We start from the raw sequence: 23,500 nt of genomic DNA on the forward strand, positions 1-23,500 counted from the left end.
TGACAGTTCACACACACACACACACACACACACACACACACACTGTAATCTGTATGGAAAATCTGTTCTCTTCGCATTCACCCACATTTTTCTCTCTTGTCACAACAACCCAGAGCTCCTTTCAGAACAACACGCCTCTTTGCGGAAACAGCGTTCCTGTTTGAGAGCACCGGGGACAGTGAGGGGTCTAAATCTTCTGTGAGAATGTCATTTGTGGAAAAAGCTCTTGGTTTGGAGTGCTCTTCCTGAAATAGGCCTGTCTGAACCACCGATGACCGATGGGAATCAGCTTTCCTTTCATATACAATACAAGCTGTTTCATCTGTCATCTGAATGGCTCGTCTTTACCTTGAGCTGCTATAATGACCCGGAGATTCTGCTGGAATGTTAATGAAAGTCTTTTACACATTAAAAGATCGTCACATGGTGATGGACATTTTTTCTTCCACAGTAACTGATCAGGGATCCGAATTGAGGCTTTGATGGATAGATAGAGGAGAGTGTTTGAGGTCTGGCGCTGAATAAAGTGGATGAAATTATGATTTTTGATGCTGATGTGATTTAAACAACTTCATACATCATCCATGTGGTCATGATGTTTCTCACAAAACCTGGGTCCAATTTTACCCCAAAATCAAAAGAAAGGAATATGAATTTATTTTTTATTTTTTTTATTCTGTCATTATTTACTCACCCTCAAGTTGTTCCAAACCTGTATGCATTTCTTCCGTTGAGCACAAAAGAAGATAATTTGAAGAATGTTGGTATTACATATTACAAAGCAAAAATGCTGTGATCCCCCCCCATGAAACAGGAAAGGAGAAGGTTTGACAAAAATGTAATAACATAATCATACAGCAATACATAGCCATAGCTGTCAAGCTCCAAAAAAAGACGACAATGATTCAACATATACCATTTCCATATCTCTAAACAGCAACTTTTTTTTAGTTTGTTCATCACGTCAGTGTGTACGAATCACCATTTTGATGGTGCTTTTTTTGTACTTTTTGGAGCTTGATACCCAATGTTTGCTATGAATTATTGTTGTATGCGTAACAGCTCTTCAAAAGTGTATATTTTTCACTTTTGAGTGTTATTTTAGTATTGTTTATGTGCTAGTATAGTATTTATTAATATTCTGAATGATGACCTTTGTGTCTGTATTTTGTTTTTATTCTCATTTTAGCATAAATATCTTTAATTTTATGCTTTTGTCATTTTTACTTTTTTACGTTTAGCTTTAATTGAGTCATTTTAGTACTTCAACTTAAAACAAGCTGAAATAAAATATGACCACATTTTTTATATTATAATTTTTTTTCATTAAAGTTTTTTATCTAATATTTATATATTATTTCAGCTTTATTTCAGGTAATGAAAAAAAAAGTTTAATTTTGGTTTTAGTTTAAGTTAGCAATAATAGCTCTGTTTTGGGTGTAATATTTCAGCTTTCGTTCTTTGTGTGAACGTTCTTCGTTCTCATTCTCATTACAGATTATCCATGTTTTAAATGATAAAGTATTAATATGCCACTATAATATTTGTTGCACTGCCTTGAATGTTTGATACGACTATAACAACCTTAATTTTTACTTTGATTTGGGGGTAAAATATGACCTAGACCTGTTTTTGTGGACGAGTCCCAGTCTTTGTGAGTGGCAGTGAGTCATCAAGTCTGACCTTATGAACTCCACCTCTATTTCCAGCATCTGAACACCTGCCGTTCTGAAATGTCAAGGTGTGTCGCTTCAGTTTGAACCTCGCTCGTCTCTTTATGTTGCCTTCAGTCGTTGCTTTTCACACCTCAGTCCCTCTGCCTTTGTCTTTCAGTCCGGATCTCTTTTCACTCATTCTCGCACCTTCACCTTTATCTTCCTTCTCCATATCTCTGTCCTATTCATTCAAGAGCAGGCTGTCTCCATAGTCTCTCTTATCTTTAACCTCTCCGCCCTTTTTCTTTCTCCACTTTTTTATTTATCTTTCGCTCTCAATGAATCTGGTGGCTCTCAGCGATGCCTCACCCAGAGTGCCTCAGAAGTGTTGCAGCATCGTAACCCATAATCGCCTGTCAGCGCTGATTCGCGGACGCTCCTTCTCTTTTTTCACCTCCTACCCCTCCTCCTCTCTCGTGCTCTCGCTCCTCCCCAGCAGCGCTCGTGGAGGTTGAAGCAGCCACAGATGGTGCTGAGACTCACAAGCAGCCGCTCTACTACAACTCCAGAAAGAGTGTGAAGACGGCTCAGAAGGGAGCGCTCTGGGACACACGAGCGCTCCGGAGGAAATATTTATGAGTGAGTGACCCCCCTCGCGCAGCTCCATATGAGCCGACTCTCACAGACGCACGAGCAGAGCAGGTTCGGGCAGGAGAGCGCGGCCGCGGGGAGGAAGTTTTCCTCTGTCACCAGACCCTTTGAGGATTAAACAGAAACCTCAGCATGAGCAGTTGCAGGAAGAGATGCAAGAGGGAGATACTGAAGTTTGCTCAGTACCTCTTCAGAGTTATTACTGGTACACTCAATGCAGGTAAAGTTCACGGCTTTTCCTCATTTTATTGATATTTGGGTTTGCTCTTTGTTGGATTCGTGTGATGCGTCTGCATTTGCAATGGCATCTAAAATACTTTGGTGCAAGCTGGCGTTATATACTTACAGTAAGTTGAAGCAGAGCAGCTCAAACAACCTGCAGGCATCTCTTAACCTCATTTTGACCTTTGTTATCCATCTTCTCCTTCCTAATCTCTTTAATCAAGTCAATTAATCCCAGGCTACTGACAATTAGGAGGAGGCAAACAAATTTCCCCCATCATATACCAAATATAAATTGATGTGTGAGCTGTTTCAAGGAGAGACAGGCTCTTCTCTATGGATTGCAGCACATTTAGTCATGTTGTCCTGTCCTTGAGTATCCTGCTGTAGTTTTCCCGGTGTGTCTACAAATTGTGTGAAGGTAATTTGGGCGGTGGAGCATTATTTCTGAAATGTGTAGACTTGTTGCAGGAAATCGGCTATACATCAAAACAATTACATGTAGTGACTGTACTGACCTTGATAAATGATTTACTTGTGAAGATGTGTTCCTTGCATCCATCAAAAACCCCTTTATATATGGTCTTATATTTAAAATCTAAATAGAAATTAATTAAAAATAATTAATGAAAACAATAAAAATAATTGATAATACAGTTTATAAAACAATTTGTAAATAAACAACTGTAATATAGTTTTGTATTTTTTGATTATATATTACACACACACACACACACACACACACAGTTATTTGTATTAATATAAAATAAATATAGGTTATTAAAGCACAAGTTCTTGAGACATTAAGACAAAGGTTTCAGAGCATATATTATTTATTTATTTATTTATTTCCACTTTTCTTGTTTTAAGAATAAATCACTGAAACATTGTGAGTAAATTTCACAAAAAAAAAAAAAAAAAATATATATATATATAAATAAATAATTTTTTTATTTTACAAAGTATGTGATATTTTGAAGTACAAAGACAGAAATATAATTTTATTGAAATATGTACTCCAATAATCTTTGTTTTATTTACAAATTTGACTAATTTTTTCAGTGTACAAGTAAACTTTTTGAATGCCAGAGGCGACAGAGGCGATATGTACTCCAATAATCTTTGTTTTATTTACAAATTTGACTAATTTTTTCAGTGTACAAGTAAACTTTTTGAATGATTTACACAGAAATTCATGTATTTTTATAATGACACAGTATGGCTTCTCACATTCAGTCTGTCCCCGTGATGATGAACCTTATCATTTCACATTTGTCTCTTAAATAGTTATAGATACACTCAGGGCCGTTTCTAGTCAATTTGACGCCCTAGGCGAAATCCCTACTTTTTTGTCTTTATCTGTTTTTTGTTAAATTTTTTTGTTGTTGTTTCTTGAAACATTGATTTAAAGTGTCAGTTATTGCATTATTATTTCAGTCAAACCTATAAAACCCCTTTGTTACCCCAAACTACATATAAAAGCTTTATCAGTGGCATAAAAGTAACCAATGCAGCTACTTAATCATTTGCTACTCGTTAACGCGTTAACGTCCCCTTTAAATAACGTGACGCTCTGCCTCCTATTAAGCGCTGTTGGAAGTGAATGAATTGATTCAGCATTTCGACACCTCCGTAAGGATGCATTTAACTCGACAAAGCGGTCTAATAAAGGATGTATTGATCTCGTGAATTAGCGAATTTTACTATACAAATATTTTGTAATTGGATGTTTAAGTTTATATGGGAATATATTACATGACACGCTGATCCTTTAACAATGCATTGGCGCAAAAAACGCACACCTTTTGGACAAATCTGCCACAAATATTTGGACAAATGTGCCACAAATACTGCCTAAACAAAATACAGATTTTGTGCACTTTATTTGCTGTACCAATATTTTAAATTGGCCTTTGAACTTAGCTTTATTGCATGGCAAAAAAAAAGTGTTACCTTGCCAAAGCGCTGACAGAGCCCACTGATCTAATGCCATTGTTGAGCGCTCCAAATGCAAACTTTGCATGCAACAATCAGGCAGCAATTGACAGCACTCTGATCTAGTGGCATACAGGCATCGTCAGATTGACAGTACTTTAGCCCAATAATGTTGGGGGATCCAGTGGGGGCGGCAGTCATATTTCAGGGTGACCGTGCCACTCTTTATCACAACCCTGCTAAAAGTGCCAGTACGTGCGCTCATTGGCGCCCCTTCAGCTGGTGGCGCCCTAGGCGACCGCCTAGCTCGCCTATGCCTAGAAACGGCCCTGCATACACTGCTCTATTCATGACTAATACTTAACAGTTTGCCAAATTGTGATTTAATGGAATTAAGAGTCAAATGCATGAAAAATTAATTTATCCTGATATTGATGCCAGCTGTTTGGTGATGATTACCAGAAGATATCAATAATGAATTGAAAGTGCTGGAAGGGATCTGGAGAGAGCCCAGTGCCAGGCCTTCTGCTGAGTCACAGAAAATGACTTTTAATATTGATAGTCTGGCAGACTGACAGCTTTTCTGACTGTAAGTTGCTGGAGACTGTCTCTCTGTCTTCACTTGAAATTCTTGTTAAGGTGCTGTATTGATTCGGCTGACACAATAAGACAATCCGTCTGTAGAACAGTGATGTTGTTTCTGTTTTGTCCTGCTTTTCTCTGTTCTCACCTAAAATGAACTTTTTACTTTTTAGTTGAAATAAATACAAAGCAACTTTACCCAACCGTGAAGTTCAAATTGCATTTCAAGAAGACAAAAAACATGTGCTAGTATTTCAAACAGGTTACATGTGTACATTTGATCAATATGTGACATAACGAGTGAATGCGGTAGCGTTTTTAGGTTAATTCCAAAAATGGATTATTTTATACTTTTCTAAGTAGTATTTGTGATTTCAGTATATGTTTATGCAGTAACACTTTATTTTAAGGTGTCCTTGTTACATGTTACATGTACTTACTATTATAATAACAATTAATTATGCATAATTACATGCACGTCAAACCATAATCCTAACCCTAACCATATAGTAAGTACATGTAGTTAATTAATATTACTCAGTACGTAAATGTAGAATTACACTGTAGGACACCTTAAAATAAAGTGTAACCATTTATGCTTAAATTTCAACCACTCTTGTAAGGCAAACACTATGTCGTTTATTTTTGAAAGCAATGCACAGACACTGAACATCAATAGCAGCTGCTCAAGTGATCAGGAGTGATCAATCAACCCAAAGAATCGGTCAGTTATAAAGCCTGACCCGAGCCTGATTTTAATGCGATCTGAAGTAGACTTCAGCGGAGGGACACTGGAGATCTGTGTCCTTGGAGAAATCGTCTTAAGCTGCATGCTCTGGTTGCACATTTTAACGCAGTGAAGTGATGGCTTAGTTATAGAGTCCTGTAGCAATGACGTCAAAATCCGGAACATATTCCTATGGGGCTTTTATTATGCAGTTCTTCAATTCATGAGTAAAATAAGGTCTGTGGTAAACATTGCTTGATGATACTTGACATTTACTTGACTCCAAACGTTGTGTAGATACTTATTACAAACATACATTTTTTAACATAGTTAATATTTTTTAGTATTTGTGTGTAATTTATGTTGTACAGCAAAGCGTCCAAGTATCGTCAGTCTTGTACTCATAAATTGAAAAAAAAAACGCAAAATAAAAAAACCCTTTGGAAACAATCAAGAGAACCGATTGTGCATTTGTCTTCTGTGTTTTGACGTCACGGCTGCAGCACTCTATTATATGTTATATTATTTATTAAGACACATAATATCATTCCTATTAAAACATAAAGTTGGGATGGAACAAAGAGTTTGCTCCTTGTTATATAGATAATTTTATATAAATTATATAGACATTAATGCTAACAGAATAAAAGCCCCTAAACTCCAATTTTGATTTCATACACTCTTAAAAATAAAGATTCTTTATTCGCATCTGAGGTTTCATGAAGAACATCCATGGAAACTTTCCATTCCATAAAAGGTTCTTTATAGTGGAAAAAGGTTCTTTAGATTTTTAAAATGTTCTAATAATAAAAATTAAAATCTTTTAGGAGCTGCTCACTGAGGGTGTGTTCACATTTGTAGTTCGGTTCTCTTCATTCTTTTGATCCGGACCAAAAAAGAAAATTATACATTTTTTTTTTTTTTCCCCCGACGGAACATTGTATGTGCGTACGTAGAGTATGATGGCACTTTTACCAGCTGAGAACTTGTGAAGAGCTTATGAAATGTGTCAAAACAGCGGCTGGAGTCAAGAATTTCTCCATCATACAAACAAAGAAAGATCTGCTGCAAAGAGACGTGGTTCAAATACCTGTACCAAAAACATCACGACGATAACGAGAAAAAAACAGGTATTCTTGAGCACTCTTCAGCATTTAGGGTTGCATCTTGAGACATCACGTCCTGTTTTTGGTTTGTTTAGATGTCCATGTTGCATTCATATTTCAATCGAACTGCACCAGAGTTTGTTTGCAAGCAGACCGAGACCCATCTTTTTGCATGTTTTTTTGCTCACCAGGGTTTGAATGGTAGCGTTCACCGCACTCATGGAGCAATCACACCAGGGTTCGTTTTAATCGAACCAAACATGTCAAGTGTGAACGCACCCTGAAAGGTTCTTTGGGAAACCAAAAATAATGGTTATTTTATGGCACTGCAAAAAAAACCTTTTGGGACCCTTATTTTTAAGTAGTGCTGTCAAATGATTAATCGCGATTAATCGTATCCAAAATAAAAGTTTTTATTTACATAATATATGTGTGTATTGTGTCTATTTATTATGTATATATAAATACACACACATACAGCATATATTTTGAAAATATGTACATGTATATATTTATATTCATATAATTTATGTCATATATAAATATATTTAATATAAAAACGTAACATATTTTTCTTAAATATATACATGCATGTGTGTGAATTTATATATTCATAATAAATATACACAGTACACACACACATATTATGTAAACAAAAACTTTTATTTTTGGATGCAATTAATCGCGATTAATCGTGTGACAGCACTATTTTTAAGATTGTAAGAATAACTAAAAAAAAGTTCAACTAAAAGGTTCTTTCAGGAACCCAAAATGCTGATTCTATCCGTGGTATTGATGTCTTTAAAAATGTGCCTTCTCCTTTTTATCCTCCAGTGTCTTGATTAAATATCATAAAGAAAATGAAATCCTTGTTTTATCTCACCAGCACTATAACAGCTCTGGATTATTATTTCATTGCTACAAATGACTTTGAACAACCTATTACGTTGTTTCACACCGTAATGAGTCTTTATAATGTTCAAATGTCCCACAGAAAGGAGCTGTACATATGTGACCCTGGACCACAAAACCAGTCATAAGGGTCAATGTTTTGAAAGCTGAAAGCTGAATAAATAAGCTTTCCATTGATGTATGGTTTGTTAGGATAGGACAATATTTGGCTGAGATACAACTATTTGAAAATCTGGAATCTGAGGGTGCAAAAAAATCTAAATACTGAGAAAATAGCCTTTAAAGCTGTCCAAATGAAGTTCTTAGCAATGCATATTACTAATCATAAATTAAGTTTTGATATATTTACGGTAGGAAATTTACTAAATATCTTCATGGAACATGATCTTTACTTAATATCCTAATGATTTTTGGCATAAAAGAAAAATTGATAATTTTGACCCAAACAATGTTTTTTTGGCTATTGCTACAAATATACCCCAGCGAATTAAGACTGCTTTTGTGCTCCAGGGTCACATATTTCCTCAGGCTTTTGGACCCTGAAGACTTTGAATTTAACAGCTGATTTTCGAGCTACACAGAGCCAGAGGACTGCGTCCAGCTATTTGTCACTTTGCGGCCTCGCTCTTAACGCCTAAACGCTCGAAATCTCTCTCTTGTGAACAAATGACATTTGCCATTTTTGTTTTGCTCCAGTTTATTGCTTTGTGCTGTCAAACGCGTGTAGCGCTGCAATTTATCATCCATTTTTAGGGGGGACCGGTTGAAATACTTGGCATGGGACCTAGAACAACGTCTGCCTTTTGTCTTTGGGGAAAAGAGACAAAAATGGCCTTGATTTTTCTAATCTTGCCTGTAAGCAACTGGAGAACTTTCTCTTCTACTGTATCACGTTTTATCTCTCACGCAGACCTCTCAGGTGCACGTAGACATTTTTAGCATTCAGCACTGTAGATGGCTATAGATTTCCAGTGATTTGATTTGGTTTGTCAATGCAATTTGGCTGAGATCCTTCAACTCGTTGACATTATGCTCTTTCCTCCTTAACTCTCTTTGAGTATGAGGAATTATCAGATGCTCTTCCCGGCCATAATTAGCTAAATAAACCATTTATTGCTTCCATTTCTTTTTGTCTGCTTACTTGCGTGCGAAACGAAGGCTGAGCCTGTAGTCGTGTCAGTCTCGTGTGTTTATTTGGACATTCTTTGCGACATGAGTCGTGTAGGTTTCGTCTCTTTGGTTTCTCGACAGCTATTACCAGGTCATGTTCCAGCTGTTCTCTGAGACAGCGTTCCAGGAGCCCACATAATCCTTGACCAAACACTGAATATTTAATCCAAGATGCCAGCTCATTGTGGCTTAAGTATGCCCTATCACTTCAGTTTTATAGACAGACTCTGGTAACAGCCTTGTACGTGTTGTCAGGAAGCTCGAAACGAGGATAGTGGTGCAGTAGGTTTGTGATCTTCGTGATGGGTTTCCATAAAAAGTAATGGGAAATAGTTTACCCCAAAGCCTAGTCCTGTAATTATTTACTCAGCCTCAGCCTGCATGGCTTGCTTTCTTCTGTAGACCACAAAAGCGGAAGTTTAGTAGAATGTTCATGCTGCTCTTTTCCATAGAGTGAAAGTGAATGGTGACCACCCTTGTGAGAAAAGAAGTGCACTTTAGCACACACTTTATATGAAATGCAATTAGTTGATATCACAATTTCCCCTGTTTTGTATTAATTGTAATCAAATTTTTATTTTGTCCTGTTGTTTTTGGCCATGCACACACTGCAGCTAAATTCGGTTGCCAGTTTACCTTTTAGTGCTTAATCCTGTTCTATACACACAGTTCAGTCATTTACAGGAGTGACAACTGTATTCTACAACCGAATTGACTCCCAAAAAATGCAGGTAGTGGCAATCACATTTACAGATATTTTGCGCAGTGTGTACTAAACTGAACTGAGCAGCTAGTTGTTAATGACGTAGTTATAAAACGGATAGTTCCGGTCCTTGATTCTGATTGGCTGAGCCACGTTCAAAGCTGTTGTAAATTACTCTACAAACATACACCTTTGTTTACGTTTGTGTGTTGCTTGGCAACCACTTTGTTGCAACCACAACCGTTTCCGTTCCGAGGAACTACATTGTTTGGTGGAAGCAGGGGCGTAGATTTTTAATATCACGTAAATTCGTCCCCCGCACTTTTTCGGGCAAGTATGTTTGCATAGAGGTTTTCAAGAGCCAGTGTGAATAAATATAGATTTAAATTCACCGCTTCGCTTTTTCATTTTTGGTTGAGCTATCCCTTAAAAATGTATATAGAGTTTTGATTTCATTTGTTTGTTTTAAAGGAAAGAGAGTATTTCCTTGAATAAATGAACACACCTGTATGACTAATGATATAATTAACATATCTGTTCTCTGAAGGGTTTTATTTATTGTCTGTGGTTAGCTGGCAATCACCTGTCAAATGAATCCGCTCAGCACATTTCAATGAAACATTAATCATGGCTTTGTTTTTAAACTGAGCAGACACTTTAAATGAACCTCAGCTTCTACATTCCAGCCGCTCGATATCTGTCTGCCAGACAAAGCAGAGGAAGTAGGGCAGCTTCTCCATATCATATTCTCATTGCACCCCTACAGACTTCCACAATACAGAAAAAATCTTCCTCGATCAATATCTCGCAAACATTGTTCAACAACGCTTGGTGAAAGAAGCTGGATAAAAACAAATACAGATTCATTGGTATAAGGCTTCAGCTTCCTTCTGTCTACAGGGAAAGTCGTTTTACTTCCTACACTTTGCAGTTTCATTTAGACCTGGAAAGCATGACGTCACTTTCTGTCCTTGTGAAGAGACTTCTCTTCTGGCACCACAACAGATTCTTTGTCCTAAAGCAATCTTATGATATAGGTGTTGTTGAACATGACTCATGTGGTCAGTCTTTTAATGACTACTGTGAAACCAGCTTCTGCTGATTTTATTGTTTAACAATCGCAGCATGTTTCAGGATATAGGATTCAGTTTAACATTTGTTGTGCTATACAGCCTTACAAATTGGTTAAACACAGTAAGAAAGTTTGCTTTTTACTTTTAAATACAAATACATGTGGAAATTGTAATTGTTTTATTGATTCGTATTATATTTTTAATATTATTATATTATATTTTTCCCTTTTTTAATTAATTATTCATTTATTTTTTGTTTTGTTTTCTATTACACATTATGCATATTTTATTTGTGTAGAAAAATTTGTTGCAGGAACAGTTGTCAAATTTAGAAATTGCTAAATTTCACAAACAGTTACAAAAAAATCCACAAGTAACACGATAAACGTGAAATTTTGAAGTAGATTTTTTTTTCTGTTAAAAAAGTACTTCAGAGATCTTTGTTTTATTGAAAAAAAGTGTTTAAGGTCTAATAACAAATACTCTCTTAGAGGTTATTTAATTTATAAATGTAAATGTAAGCCACAAATGGTACTGTAATAGGCATAAAAATATACAGAACTCAAAAGTACTGGGTAAGAAAGTGATTTAGCAATGTCAGGATAATTAGCTATTAAAAAGGTCTTAAAACAGATTGTTGCTGATTAAGCAATCAGGTTTCTGAAAACGTGTTTAAACTGGTAAGCTTAAAAACAGCAAACACACTGTCTTGTTTTGGCTGTTTAACTGGTATATAAGTTTTAAGTTAAATGTATTTATTTATTTTCATGAAATGTGCCTTTGTGTCTGTGTTCATATATGAGGCCTCCATAAGCAGCTCACTGGGTTTCAGAACCAAGCAGTAGAAGAAGCTGCGTCTTTATTTTTGAATAATTAATGTACCAGTATGCAGTGTGTGATCTCTGCATCTCTACTACTGCTGTACCCTTCTATGCAATTACTGATTATAATCGCGCAGCTGCAAGCTCACAATCCCATCGCATGCCTTTTCATACATCATCAATGCTTGTATACTCCCACATGAACTTTGGGTAATGAGTTCAGTTACATTTTGCCTAGTTTAGTTCAGCAAGAGCCTTTGGCCTCCGGCTCGTGTCTCATTAGAATCAGAGTGTAAATGGCATCAGTCACTAGTGATGTGAGCACTAGCACACTGACCTTAAACTGTGGCCCTCGTGCTGGAGTTCCCTGACCTTTGAATCCACAGCCACAGGAGAGAAGAGACTGCAAACAAGCATGTTTATTTGTGCTCTTATTAGCATCACCAGTCGATTTCAAAAATGAAAATTCTGTTTTTCAAACCCAGATGACTGGGTGGGGATTGATTGATTGATTGATTGGAACACTGTGGACCACATTCATTTATATATCTATTTATTTATTTTAGTGAAACACAGTGGACCACATTTATTTGTTTTATTCTTTGTTTGTTTCTTTGTTGTAGTGAAAAGCAGCAGAATATTTATTTATTTACTTACTTACTTACTGAAACCCAACTGACCACTTTATTTATTTATTCATTTATTTACTTACTTACTGAAACCCAATTGACCACTTCATTTATTTATTTATTTATTTATTCAGTAAATCATACATTTATTTATTATTTTAATACATTTATTTTATTAAATTTATAAATACATTTCTTATTTATTCATTCAGTAGTCAATTTACAGTAATTTATTCAGTGGACCACATTATTTATATATGTATTTATTTATTCTAGTGAAACAGAAATTGACCACTTTATTTATGTATTTGTTTACTTATTTATTTACACAGTTGACCATATTTATTTTTTGGAAGTTGAATCTGATAAACACATTTATTTATTTGTTTGTTTGTTTAAAACAGAGTTGACCACATTTATTTTTTTGTATTTAGTGGAATGCTAAGAAACACATTATTTTATTTTATTTTATTTTATTTTATTTTAACAGTGGAACACATTTGTTTGTTTGTGACCACATTTATTTCTTTATTTATTGGCTTTATTGGGGCTGTGGTCACTTATTTTATCATTTTATCTTGGCCATCCAGAGCTCATTTTCTTATTTTAATTTTGCTCGCATGTGTGAGTTCGGCTGTTTCAACACATAGACATTAACAGTAACCTAATTAAACCCTGGTATAATGAATAGCATGTTCTATGAATAATTAGATGATGACAACATCAGCCTCTGATTACTTTTAACCCTCTCATGGGTCTTGTTATTATGTACAGTACTTCCCGCACTGTACTGAATTTGTGTTAGCGAACACTATGAAAGATAAATATAAATCTTAACCCCCGTTACATCTTCTGCATGCTTAAAATGCTGTGCTTTCCAAATGATTTTCAAGCAGGCCTATAGTCATATCCAAGAATGTAATAAATATGCATTTTTGTGTAGCCAAAATAATGGTGTACATGGTGCGTGTCATCCTGTTAAACATGCACAGAGAAGATTTGTTTCAGTTTTCTGCGGTTTGTGTTATTGGTAGCAGATTCCGCGGTGTTGCTTGCCATCCTGGAGGTTTTATCTCAGCCAAATAACATTAAGAATGAATGGTACATGCTCTTAGGCTTATCTCAGAAATTCTTGCAGCCTTGGCCACAATGCAATCATCTGAGCCTTTGCCCAGACCTTTGGGAGCCCAGAGCTTTATTGTTTCTCTGCCATTTGATTCAGACTGCAGCTTCCAGTCAGCCCATTCCAGCCCCTTCACTTACTGTAATCAGTTTTCTCATTGGCACTAATGTTTGTAAATGAGAATCTCTTCAGTCCGCAGAACATAAAGGGTATTTTTAGAAGTCCCCGATGCTTGCTGGACTTCAAACCTTACGTTGAATATATTAATGGCTTTCACCGCCTGTTTGTGCAGAAATTATGGTCTGCGATGGCTGATTCGGGAGGCCAAACTGGAGGGAAAACACTCTTACCCTTTACCCAGCGCTTCCTTTAAGCTAATGGCTTTCTGAAAGCCAAGGCCACTGGTCTGTCAGCAATGGAGGTACTGTGTTCAGTCAGCTCATAAATTGAGTGCACTTTATATATCTGTGGGCTCTCATTCTATCATTTTATTACTCATCCGTAAGACTCATGTCATTATCGCATCTGCCCGCCGCATGCACTGGAAAATGGTTGGCAACAATCTCTTTAAGGTCATCTGTTTTCTGTTTCTTGCTCCTAAACTCGTATGTTCCTGTAAATGCCCTTTCCTTTCTGCTCTCAGGCCACTGTGTGTTTGAGCTATCAGTTCAGTGGCGGAGGGTTGGGCATTTTGCAAGATGCTACTCCGGCTCTTTGTATTTATTTTTTCCTTTTTTGTAGTCTTCCATGCCTCCGAGTTTTTGTGTGTAACATTCTCACATGCACTGGGCCTTAATTCAGAATATATAAACTATATATCGGGGAAAGTTACTCTTAAAAGTAATGCATTACAATATTGCGTTACTCCCTAAAAAAAATAACCAATTATGTTACTAAGTTATTTTTAATGGAAAGTAATGAGTTACATTACTTTTGTGTTACTTTTACTTATCTGGGCTGGGCTTGCTTGTTTGTTGTTAATAAAAAAAAGTTATTATTATTATTATTATGTGTGAAAAGAATGTCTTGTTACTTTCGATTCCATTTCATCTATTTTCAAGGGTATCTTCTGTCTCTTCTCACAGTGAACATTCAGCTTCCATTAATGCATATTCAAGCTTTGTCAAGCGCAATTTGCCAAAATGTTTTTCCGCCGGATTTGCATTAGTCAGTGTTATTTAATGTTAATGCTTCTTGATATTGCCTTCACAGCAACAAATTCAAACTAATGCCATTCAGTGTCCTTTGCGACAACACTGAATGCCACCGTGAAATCCAGAATAAATCTCTGCATACATGTATTAGGAATTATGCTTTTCACTCGCATGGTGAAATTCAAGCTTATGATACATCTTAAATCTTTTTCTGAACATCTGTCCTCTTTGTATGTATTTATGACAACATATAAATAATATTTACAAAATTTGAAGTAATTTCAAAAGAATCAATATGAAAAAAATACTCCATTAAAATAAGAAGATTACATTAGCAATGTTTTGATTAGGTAATCCTATTATAGTATTTTTTACAAATTTGTCAAGCGCAATTTGCCAAAATGTTTTTCCGCCGGATTTGCATTAGTCAGTGTTATTTAATGTTAATGCTTCTTGATATTGCCTTCACAGCAACAAATTCAAACTAATGCCATTCAGTGTCCTTTGCGACAACACTGAATGCCACCGTGAAATCCAGAATAAATCTCTGCATACATGTATTAGGAATTATGCTTTTCACTCGCATGGTGAAATTCAAGCTTATGATACATCTTAAATCTTTTTCTGAACATCTGTCCTCTTTGTATGTATTTATGACAACATATAAATAATATTTACAAAATTTGAAGTAATTTCAAAAGAATCAATATGAAAAAAATACTCCATTAAAATAAGAAGATTACATTAGCAATGTTTTGATTATGTAATCCTATTATAGTATTTTTTACAAATAAAGAAATTCTTAAATAAAATTAAATAAAAAATGCAACTGCAATGCACTCAGTAATTGCATATGTCTGTGTGCACCAAAATGTGTGAGGTTTCTGAAATTAAATATTTAATGACTTGTTTAAATAATGTAAATATTCTCATCACTGTCAAAATAAAAGTCCTGTGCTTTTGATACTTACCGGCCACAGAGAAAAAAAAATGATGCTGATAATTTAACCAAATACCCAATATCCATTAAATATTTTTAATAGGAAATAATTTATGTATTAGTTATATTTTGATTACTTTCCATAACTAAAAATATTCATGTTAACTCTAGTGCATCAAAAAGTGTATTTGTTTAATGGACATGTCAGTGTGAATTTCCATTCAGCTCTACTGTGACTACATTGAAATAGTAATGCAACCCTCGCAAGATATTTAAATTAAACGTTTATAATTCTGAAACATATCAGGAACATGATCCGACAGGTCTTTATCACATTTACTTCCATTCATATTCAGTTGTTATAATGGATATACGTATAAGCCGTTAATTTAGTATCCTGTTCAGGTAATTATAGTGGTCTCTTTCTGTTGCCTTTGGGGTTCATAATATGCAAGACTTTTATCTCTGTGTGATTATACTGTAATTGATAGTCAATCTTGAGTTAATGAATTTAATAGTGAATTCTTGACCTTTTCCTTTTTTTGAACATCTGTTTCTTTCTCTGTCACAGTTTGTTGTGGCAGCATGTGTTCAGCATAATCTGCTCACATTTGTATTGTTCTGTAGATTGTCACAGCTTGTGCTGCAATACACACACACACACACACACACACTGATATTATACTGCACTGTGCATGCTGCCATGAATATATTTCAGTAGTTTGACTGCAGTAAAGTGAAGTCTAAGTCTAAAGATGCAATCTGTATATATATACACGCATACACACCCATTTAAAAGACTCAGAAGACAGTATTAATTTTATGGTTAGAATTTGATAAGAAGGACACTGTCGGGTCTTGTTTACCCTGTTGGATTTTATTTTGCCGTAATGTTAAGATGGCTGTAATTTATCCTTTACATGGAATAGCTGTGCCTTATTTAAGCTATTATCAGTTGACTGAAAATGAAATGTATGAGTATTTCAGAAACAATAAGAAGAAATGAGAACATTTCTCAGCTGAAGCATCCACTAAATCAGAAATGCCAGTTCAGTGAGGCCGTGGAAGCCATTTATTTTACAGTAATGACTCACCTCAGCAAGGTCAGCTGATGTTGATTTCAAAGCACAACTGCATTATGAAAGGGTCCAGTGCTGGAAATTAAAATATATGCTTAAAGGAATAGTTCACCCAAAAATAAAAATTTGGTGAAAATGTACTCACCCTCAGGCAATTCTAGATGTAGCATTGCATCACTTGCTCAGCAATGGATCCTCTGCAGTGAATGGGTGCCGTCAGAATGAGAGTCCAAACAGCTGATAAAAACATCACAATAATCCACAAATTATCCACACCACTAAAGTCCACCAATTAACATCAAAACTGTGTCGGATTTGATTCTTACAAACATGCAACTGTTCACTTTACAAGACGTTAACTGATGGACTGGAGTGGTCTGGATTACTTGTGGATTATTGTGATGTTTTTATCAACTGTTTGGACTCTCATTCTGACGGCACCCATTCACTGCAGAGCATCCATTGGTGAATAAGTGATGGAATGCTAAAGTTCTCCAAATTTGCTCTGATAAAGAAACAAAAATATTATTATCTCAGATGACCTGAGGGTGAGTAATTTTTCAGCAAATTTTCCTTTTTTTGCAAATCATTCCTTTAATACAGATTTTCCAATAGGAAATAATATAGCCCCCTATAGACCATGAACACATGATCTGATGCATCGGGCATCTGTATTACTTTGACAGTTTGTGAAAATCAGACTTTTGAGAAGCGAATGCCTTTTACAGATTCAATTTAAATGCAAATTAATGCCAATAATATGGATGTAGTCGGTCTCACTACATTAGGGACTAATGAGTTCAAGGCTTACGAACGGGAGGATCGTCTTTTCTGAAACACTGTATAACAGCACCAGCCCATGTTCCTGCAGTACATTACCTCAAAACTAAAATACCAGTTTAGTTTCTTGGATTTATTTGTCTTTTATATCCTCTGTGTGCTGATTTAAGCTGTACAGTGAATCTATAGTTGATTTCCTTATCGGCCACAAAGAGTATCAGTTTTTGATTATCTTGTTCATTCACCATGAAATGGCCTATTTTATGCAAACCTTTATGTTTGAGTGAAGTTAACAAGCCTTCTTTAGCGCCGCTAGATAATTTAATTATACCTGACGTGCCCCACACCTTCAAACAGAGACTCGATGAATGAGAGAATGTGGCGTCACCTGCGTTCACACTGATTTTTAACAAGGACAGATACATCACCAACAAAGACATCAGAGGTCGGAGATCGATGCGCAAAACCTCATTACATGAGGCCGGATTGCTGATTACATTTTTGACATTGTCGAGCCACCCTTGGTCACTCTGTTTAGTGAGGGATACATCTCCATAGTGACTCTACAGAGCCACACTAGCTAGCAAGGCATTTGCAGCTTTGCTTGACTGCTTAATAATGAGAATTACAGCCATAGATCTCCATGACAGATGCACTGCACCAGAAAGACTGCAGGAATAGAATCTCTTGCACCCATATTTCTTATTCGCAAAGAAATATCCTCAAAAGAGCCAGGCAACCTAGTAAAACATAGTGTTTCCGGTGCATGCAAGGACTAGGACAAAGAGACTTTTTAACTATGACTAACTGTTATGCCTCAGAGGCCTGTGTGCATTCATTGTAAATGTTGCTGAATTTGCAGTAATTACTGGCTACTTGATGCTTTACCATCATTTACCCTAGTAGTTCTGTTGATTACAGTTTAATGACAATTATATACTGTGAGCAGGACCGTGAAAATACTGTAATGTGGAATCACTATGATAAGCTGTGTCTGCACAACAGTCGTCTAATGTATATTTGCAGATGAATGGTAATAGTATTGCAGCGCTGTAGCCAGTCGGTCTTCTCTGAGCAAACTAAAGACGCCCTCATGAGAATTAGGGAGGATAATTGGTACTGTGCTCCTTTTATTGTATGGAAGCCTGTTTTAAGCCCATTTCTGACATATTTTTCGCAACTTTATTTCTTGTAATTGCAACTTCATGTCTCCCTATTATGACCTAATACAGTTTACAACTTCATATCTTACAATGTGACTTTATATTTCAAAATGTGACTTTATATCTCATAATGTGACTTTGTATCTCATAATTGCCAATTATGGTTTTATATCTCACATTGTGACTCTCACTATGACTTTATATCTTATACAGTAATTTGTTTTCATGTAGTTGTGACTTTATATCTCACAATTGCAACTCTGTCTCATAGTGTGACTTTATATCTCATAGTTTGACCCTTCATCTCGAAATATGAAATAATTGAGACTTTGCCTGTGACTTTTTAACTCATAATTGAGAATATTTCTTGTAAACTTTTCTCCTAATTATGACCTTATACAGTGGGTACGGAAAGTATTCAGACCCCCTTAAATTTTGTGACTTTATATGTTGTAATTGAGAACATTTCCTGTAATTGCGTCTATTTCTTCAAATTAAGAATTTATATTTTAAACTATGAATTGTATCTCTTAATTAAAACTTTCATGTAATTGTGACTATTTCTCGCAATTATGAATTTGTATCTCAAACTGTCACTTTATATCTTGTAATTGGGAATATTTCTTGTAATTGTGACTATTTTTCCAAATTATTACTTTATATCTCAAACTGTGACTTTATATCTCATAATTGAAACTGTTTCTTGTAATTATGACAATTTCTCCAAATTATGACGTTGTATCTCAGACTGTGACTTCATATTTTGTGATTGAGAATATTTCTTGTAATTGCTTTTTTCTCCCAATTATGACTTTATATCTCATAATGTGACTTTGTATCTTTTAGAGTAATTGAGATGTTTTCTCGTAATTGCGACCTAATACCTCACACTTACAATTTTATATCTTACAATGTGACTATATATCTCATAATTGAGACTTTTTCTCCCAGTTATGACTTTATATCTCACAGTGTGACTTTATATCATTTAATTGAGAAAATGTCTTGCTATTGCATCTTTATATCTTCCAGAGTGACATTGTCTCAAATTGTGATCTCATAATTGAGAATGACTTTTTTTTTACGTTTTCTATCAATTATGACTTTTTTTCTGTAACTTATATCTCATAATGTGACTTTATATTTCACAATGTGACTCTTATTTTAAGATTTATCTCACAATTACCTTTTTTATATTTATGTTTATTTATTTATTTATTTATTTTAGGTAGAAACAGGCTTCTACAGCATGTGATAATGTGTGCTATGGAGCTTATTCAATTCTCCCAGTATACTCACAGTGGAACATGTGCTCATTTGCACAGTGAATTTGATTTTGTTAGGGGGAAAAAGGGGTATTATAATTGAACAGGGTGCAAGTTAATCCCCATAATGGAGATTTCAAATGAAACAACTATTTACAACAGAGTTACATCAACAGCAGCACTACCCACAGCTCTATTAATACTAAATAACATCTATTTATAAATCCTCATACGTCCCCATGCTTTGCCCAAACATACCTAATTCAAATTTTCTAGCGCAAGAGTTTATGGGTATTCCTGCGTTATGGGATCCCAAAATGCACTTTACAGTAATTTGTTTTGAGGAAAAAATTATCTAGCCTGCAGTACGGTGGACCAGTAGTGCACAACACAACGCAATTAAAAAAGCGAACATAAGCTCACAACACAAGCAGCGATTTCAAAGCAAATTTCTGACTGTAGTATTTTATTGTTTAAAAATAAATAAATAAATAAATGTACTTTTACTGTAACAAAGAAGAATGTGATTTATCTGAATATAATGTGAATATAAACAAGATCTAGTGAGCAGAGACTGAATGCTTTTATCAACATTAATGGTCTCATTGATTATCTCATACATCTCGAAGAGCTGAGCTGCTTCAGCCTCACTAATTACACACTCTACTTGGCTTTTTTCCCCAATTGCTGCACTTTCATTGTGATAATGGCACACATGTATTTTAACGCCCTCTGGAAAAAAAATGAAAAAAGAACGTTTTGATCCATTGCACTTTTACTTGAGTGCTAAAGTCTAGCGTACTTGTTACAAAGCTTCAAAACAGCTAATGCTTAGCTTGAAGCAATGCATCTAAACAAGCTCATCCTGTGTTAATTGCCACCCAGATAATAGCAGCTTTTCTATTGCTTTGGCAAAGAGAGATATTTCAGTAAAGATATTTTTACTTGCCAAAACAATGTTAAAAGAACGGAAGACGTGGTAAGACGCTTCTATTAAGCTAAATTAGGCACCTGGCTCCTAGAAACTGGATGCTGGTTGTCATTTGGTGTGATGGAAGCATGAGTGAAAATGGATTTTACAAAAGTGCCAGGGTGAACTGTCATGTTATAGCTAAAAATATTTCTCCCTTTGACCTCACAGTTCTCTCAAGTGCTCTCAAGTCTTGGATTTGGTCACCTTCGCTAATAAAGGTCTATGATGCCATTGGTACAACACATCTTTTTCACTCTGTCAGGTCCCCTGAATGAATACAGCTTACGTATAACTGGTTCATAAGGAGCCTTTCTCCTCTTTAGTGATATAGAACACTTAGAGGCAGATAAATCGTTTATATTTAACATATATTTTCACTTAAACTTATATAGGTAGGACCCTATGATTTCTGCAATGCAGAAAACATGGACAGAATCCAGGCATAAAAATGGAATTTACTGCATACCGTGATGTCGTGGAATTTAGTAAATTTTGGAAAAACAAGGCTGTAAAATTAATGTATGTAAACTAGCATTAGTAATTGTTAAACTTAATTTAAATTTAAACTTGTAATTTGCTTATTCTGCGTATCTCTGAGCACAGTATTGTCTACTGTACATGCTAGAATAATAACAGCATTGGTTTTAAATCAATATTATTATTATATCTTAATCATGCGATTTTTGCATCCATGTTTTAATATATACAATAAAGTTGTTGTGCAGCACTTTGATTTTTTTTTTATTAATTGTGATATTTTCATTTGATTACATTTTAAAAGATTGATTAAGTTCTAAGAAATTAAATTTATCATGCATGCTGTTTAATTACAAAACATTATGAAAATGTTTAACATAAAACACATCATTTGGAGAAAAAAAAAATAAAACATTTGGGGAAATTTATTTAATTGATTTTATAGGGCCTAATATATTAAATTTCCTTTGTTATGAGATACAGTTTGACCTCACTAGCTATGTTTCCATCCACCTATTGTTATGCAAATTTTGGGATATAGCATTTAAAAAATGCTGGATGGAAACAGTAATGTGCATAAATTAAAAAAATGTGCAGGAAAACTTGGCTCAATTAAGTCAGATAATAAACTGAGTCACACGATTGCATTATCAAACATCAGTCATCCGAACACAAGATAAAATGACCATGTTTATTGCGTTTCTTCTGTGCTCTGAGGTGCAAGTCATGTATTAAATGCAAAAAAAGACCCACAGTAGCTTCTCCTATTGCAGCAACTTAGTGATATTTGGCACCATTTTAACAGGAACTTAGTATTTTGTTCTCTTCAACTCTCTGGATGGAAACGGTGCCTTATTCGCATATGTTTTATGAAATATTCCAATTTGTGCATAAATTAAATTCGCAACTTTGGATGAATGACCGCCAGTCGTCTCACCACTCAAGTCAACTTTCATTGTACATGCTCATAAAGCTATCGAGCTTGCCAAGGTGCTTTCTGTTCAAAATGTTTATCTGTGTTTGAGCTCCAACCATGAGGTAAAGCATCAGTCTCAGGAGACATTCATAGTAAGCTCTGCTCTGTGCACAATGGAGCTAAACTGCACCTCCCACAGCTCCATGCTTAATTTCGGAAGCTATTTGAATTGAAAAATAGACCTCCTATGAAGATCTGCAAAACCGAACCAGTGTTTCTCAGCATGGCTATAAAAACATCATCAAGTGGCAAAAAATGGCATTAGGGGAATAGATAATGGCAATAATCGTATTAGTCGTTTACCCGCGAGGTGCAGTGTGGGGAGATATTTCACATCAAGTGTTGAACAGCAGGAAACACATTAACAATCTGTCAATTTTGACGAGTGAAGTAAGTTGCGTAAGATCATTTCTTACTACATGACTCCCTGATGAATTTCTCTGGTTATTAAGGCTGATCGCTGTAAAGAAGAGAAGCATGAATGACTGTGATGCTGTTGTACTAACAAATGATGCTGCCATTTGCTTAATATAATGCAGAATATATTAAACAGGCTGTTGAAGGTTTAACCGAATTCTTGAATATTTCATCAAATTGGTTGATCGTTGTTTTATCTGTGATTATATAGTTAATCATTTATCAACTGTGTACAGCAATGAACTGTAGCCTGAAACACTCACATTTTTTATTAAAACATTACTTTAAAAAACTATACCAATTATTTTTTCTATCTCCCGGAAATAGCCTGCGAATTTCAACAATGCTCACTTCTCGGGTTTGTAACTAGAGCCTCCACTTAGATTCATTGGATCAAAATGTCTTTCACGTTAATGAGATGCCATTTCCATCTTTATGCCCAAGACATTGCAGATTTAAAAAGCCTTTCATCAATACAATCAGCATTGGTTTCTTTGGCTTTGAGCAGGCAGAACTGCAGTCTGCAGACAGCTCTCACTATCATTTTGAGTGATCGCATTTCCTTTGGGCCCTGAAGCCCCCCGGCAGAGTGATGCTGGTACAAATTGTACTTGAAGAAGCCTCTAGGCAATTAAAGAGCCTGAGTCACCAACAATTACGTGTTTTTATACCATGCAATCAATGTGCTCGGCCACGGACAGGACATAGTCATAGCAGACTTTTTGGACAAATGACCAAACAAAGAAAAGTTTTCAGGGTTTTCCCTGGAGGACCGTGAAGGTCCAGCAGGGTATCTGCATGAGAACAGAGAACATTTTGGATTTGCTTCTGTATTTTTCTATTTTAAGCCAACCCAGGCTCATTGTAAAGAATGCAAGACTGCAAAATAATATTACATTGCATGTTTCGCTACACTTTCAAAGTGTATTGTCCAGTGAGTGGTGCTAAAAGCGCATTCAGTTTTGTC

The 23,500-nt window shown here is 35.4% G+C and overlaps 1 protein-coding gene across 2 annotated transcripts in view; it reads left to right on the forward strand.

Annotated features, from left to right (window-relative positions):
- The window catches only part of LOC107740400 (Kv channel-interacting protein 4-like), a 167,893-nt gene that overhangs the window by 40,869 nt on the left and 103,524 nt on the right, over nucleotides 1–23,500 (forward strand). The window contains exon 1 of one of the 2 annotated variants that reach the window (XM_016552939.1): nucleotides 2,405–2,526. The exons of the other annotated variant lie outside the window; for it this stretch is intronic. Coding sequence (XP_016408425.1) covers nucleotides 2,439–2,526 — 88 coding nt within the window. The 5' untranslated portion in view covers nucleotides 2,405–2,438. Of the gene's footprint in view, nucleotides 1–2,404; nucleotides 2,527–23,500 lie in introns of those variants that run through there. 2 annotated transcript variants of the gene reach the window in all.

Source organism: Sinocyclocheilus rhinocerous, unplaced genomic scaffold (assembly GCF_001515625.1).
Source record: "Sinocyclocheilus rhinocerous isolate Xijiao unplaced genomic scaffold, SAMN03320098_v1.1 scaffold2146, whole genome shotgun sequence".
Lineage (NCBI taxonomy): Eukaryota > Metazoa > Chordata > Actinopteri > Cypriniformes > Cyprinidae > Sinocyclocheilus > Sinocyclocheilus rhinocerous.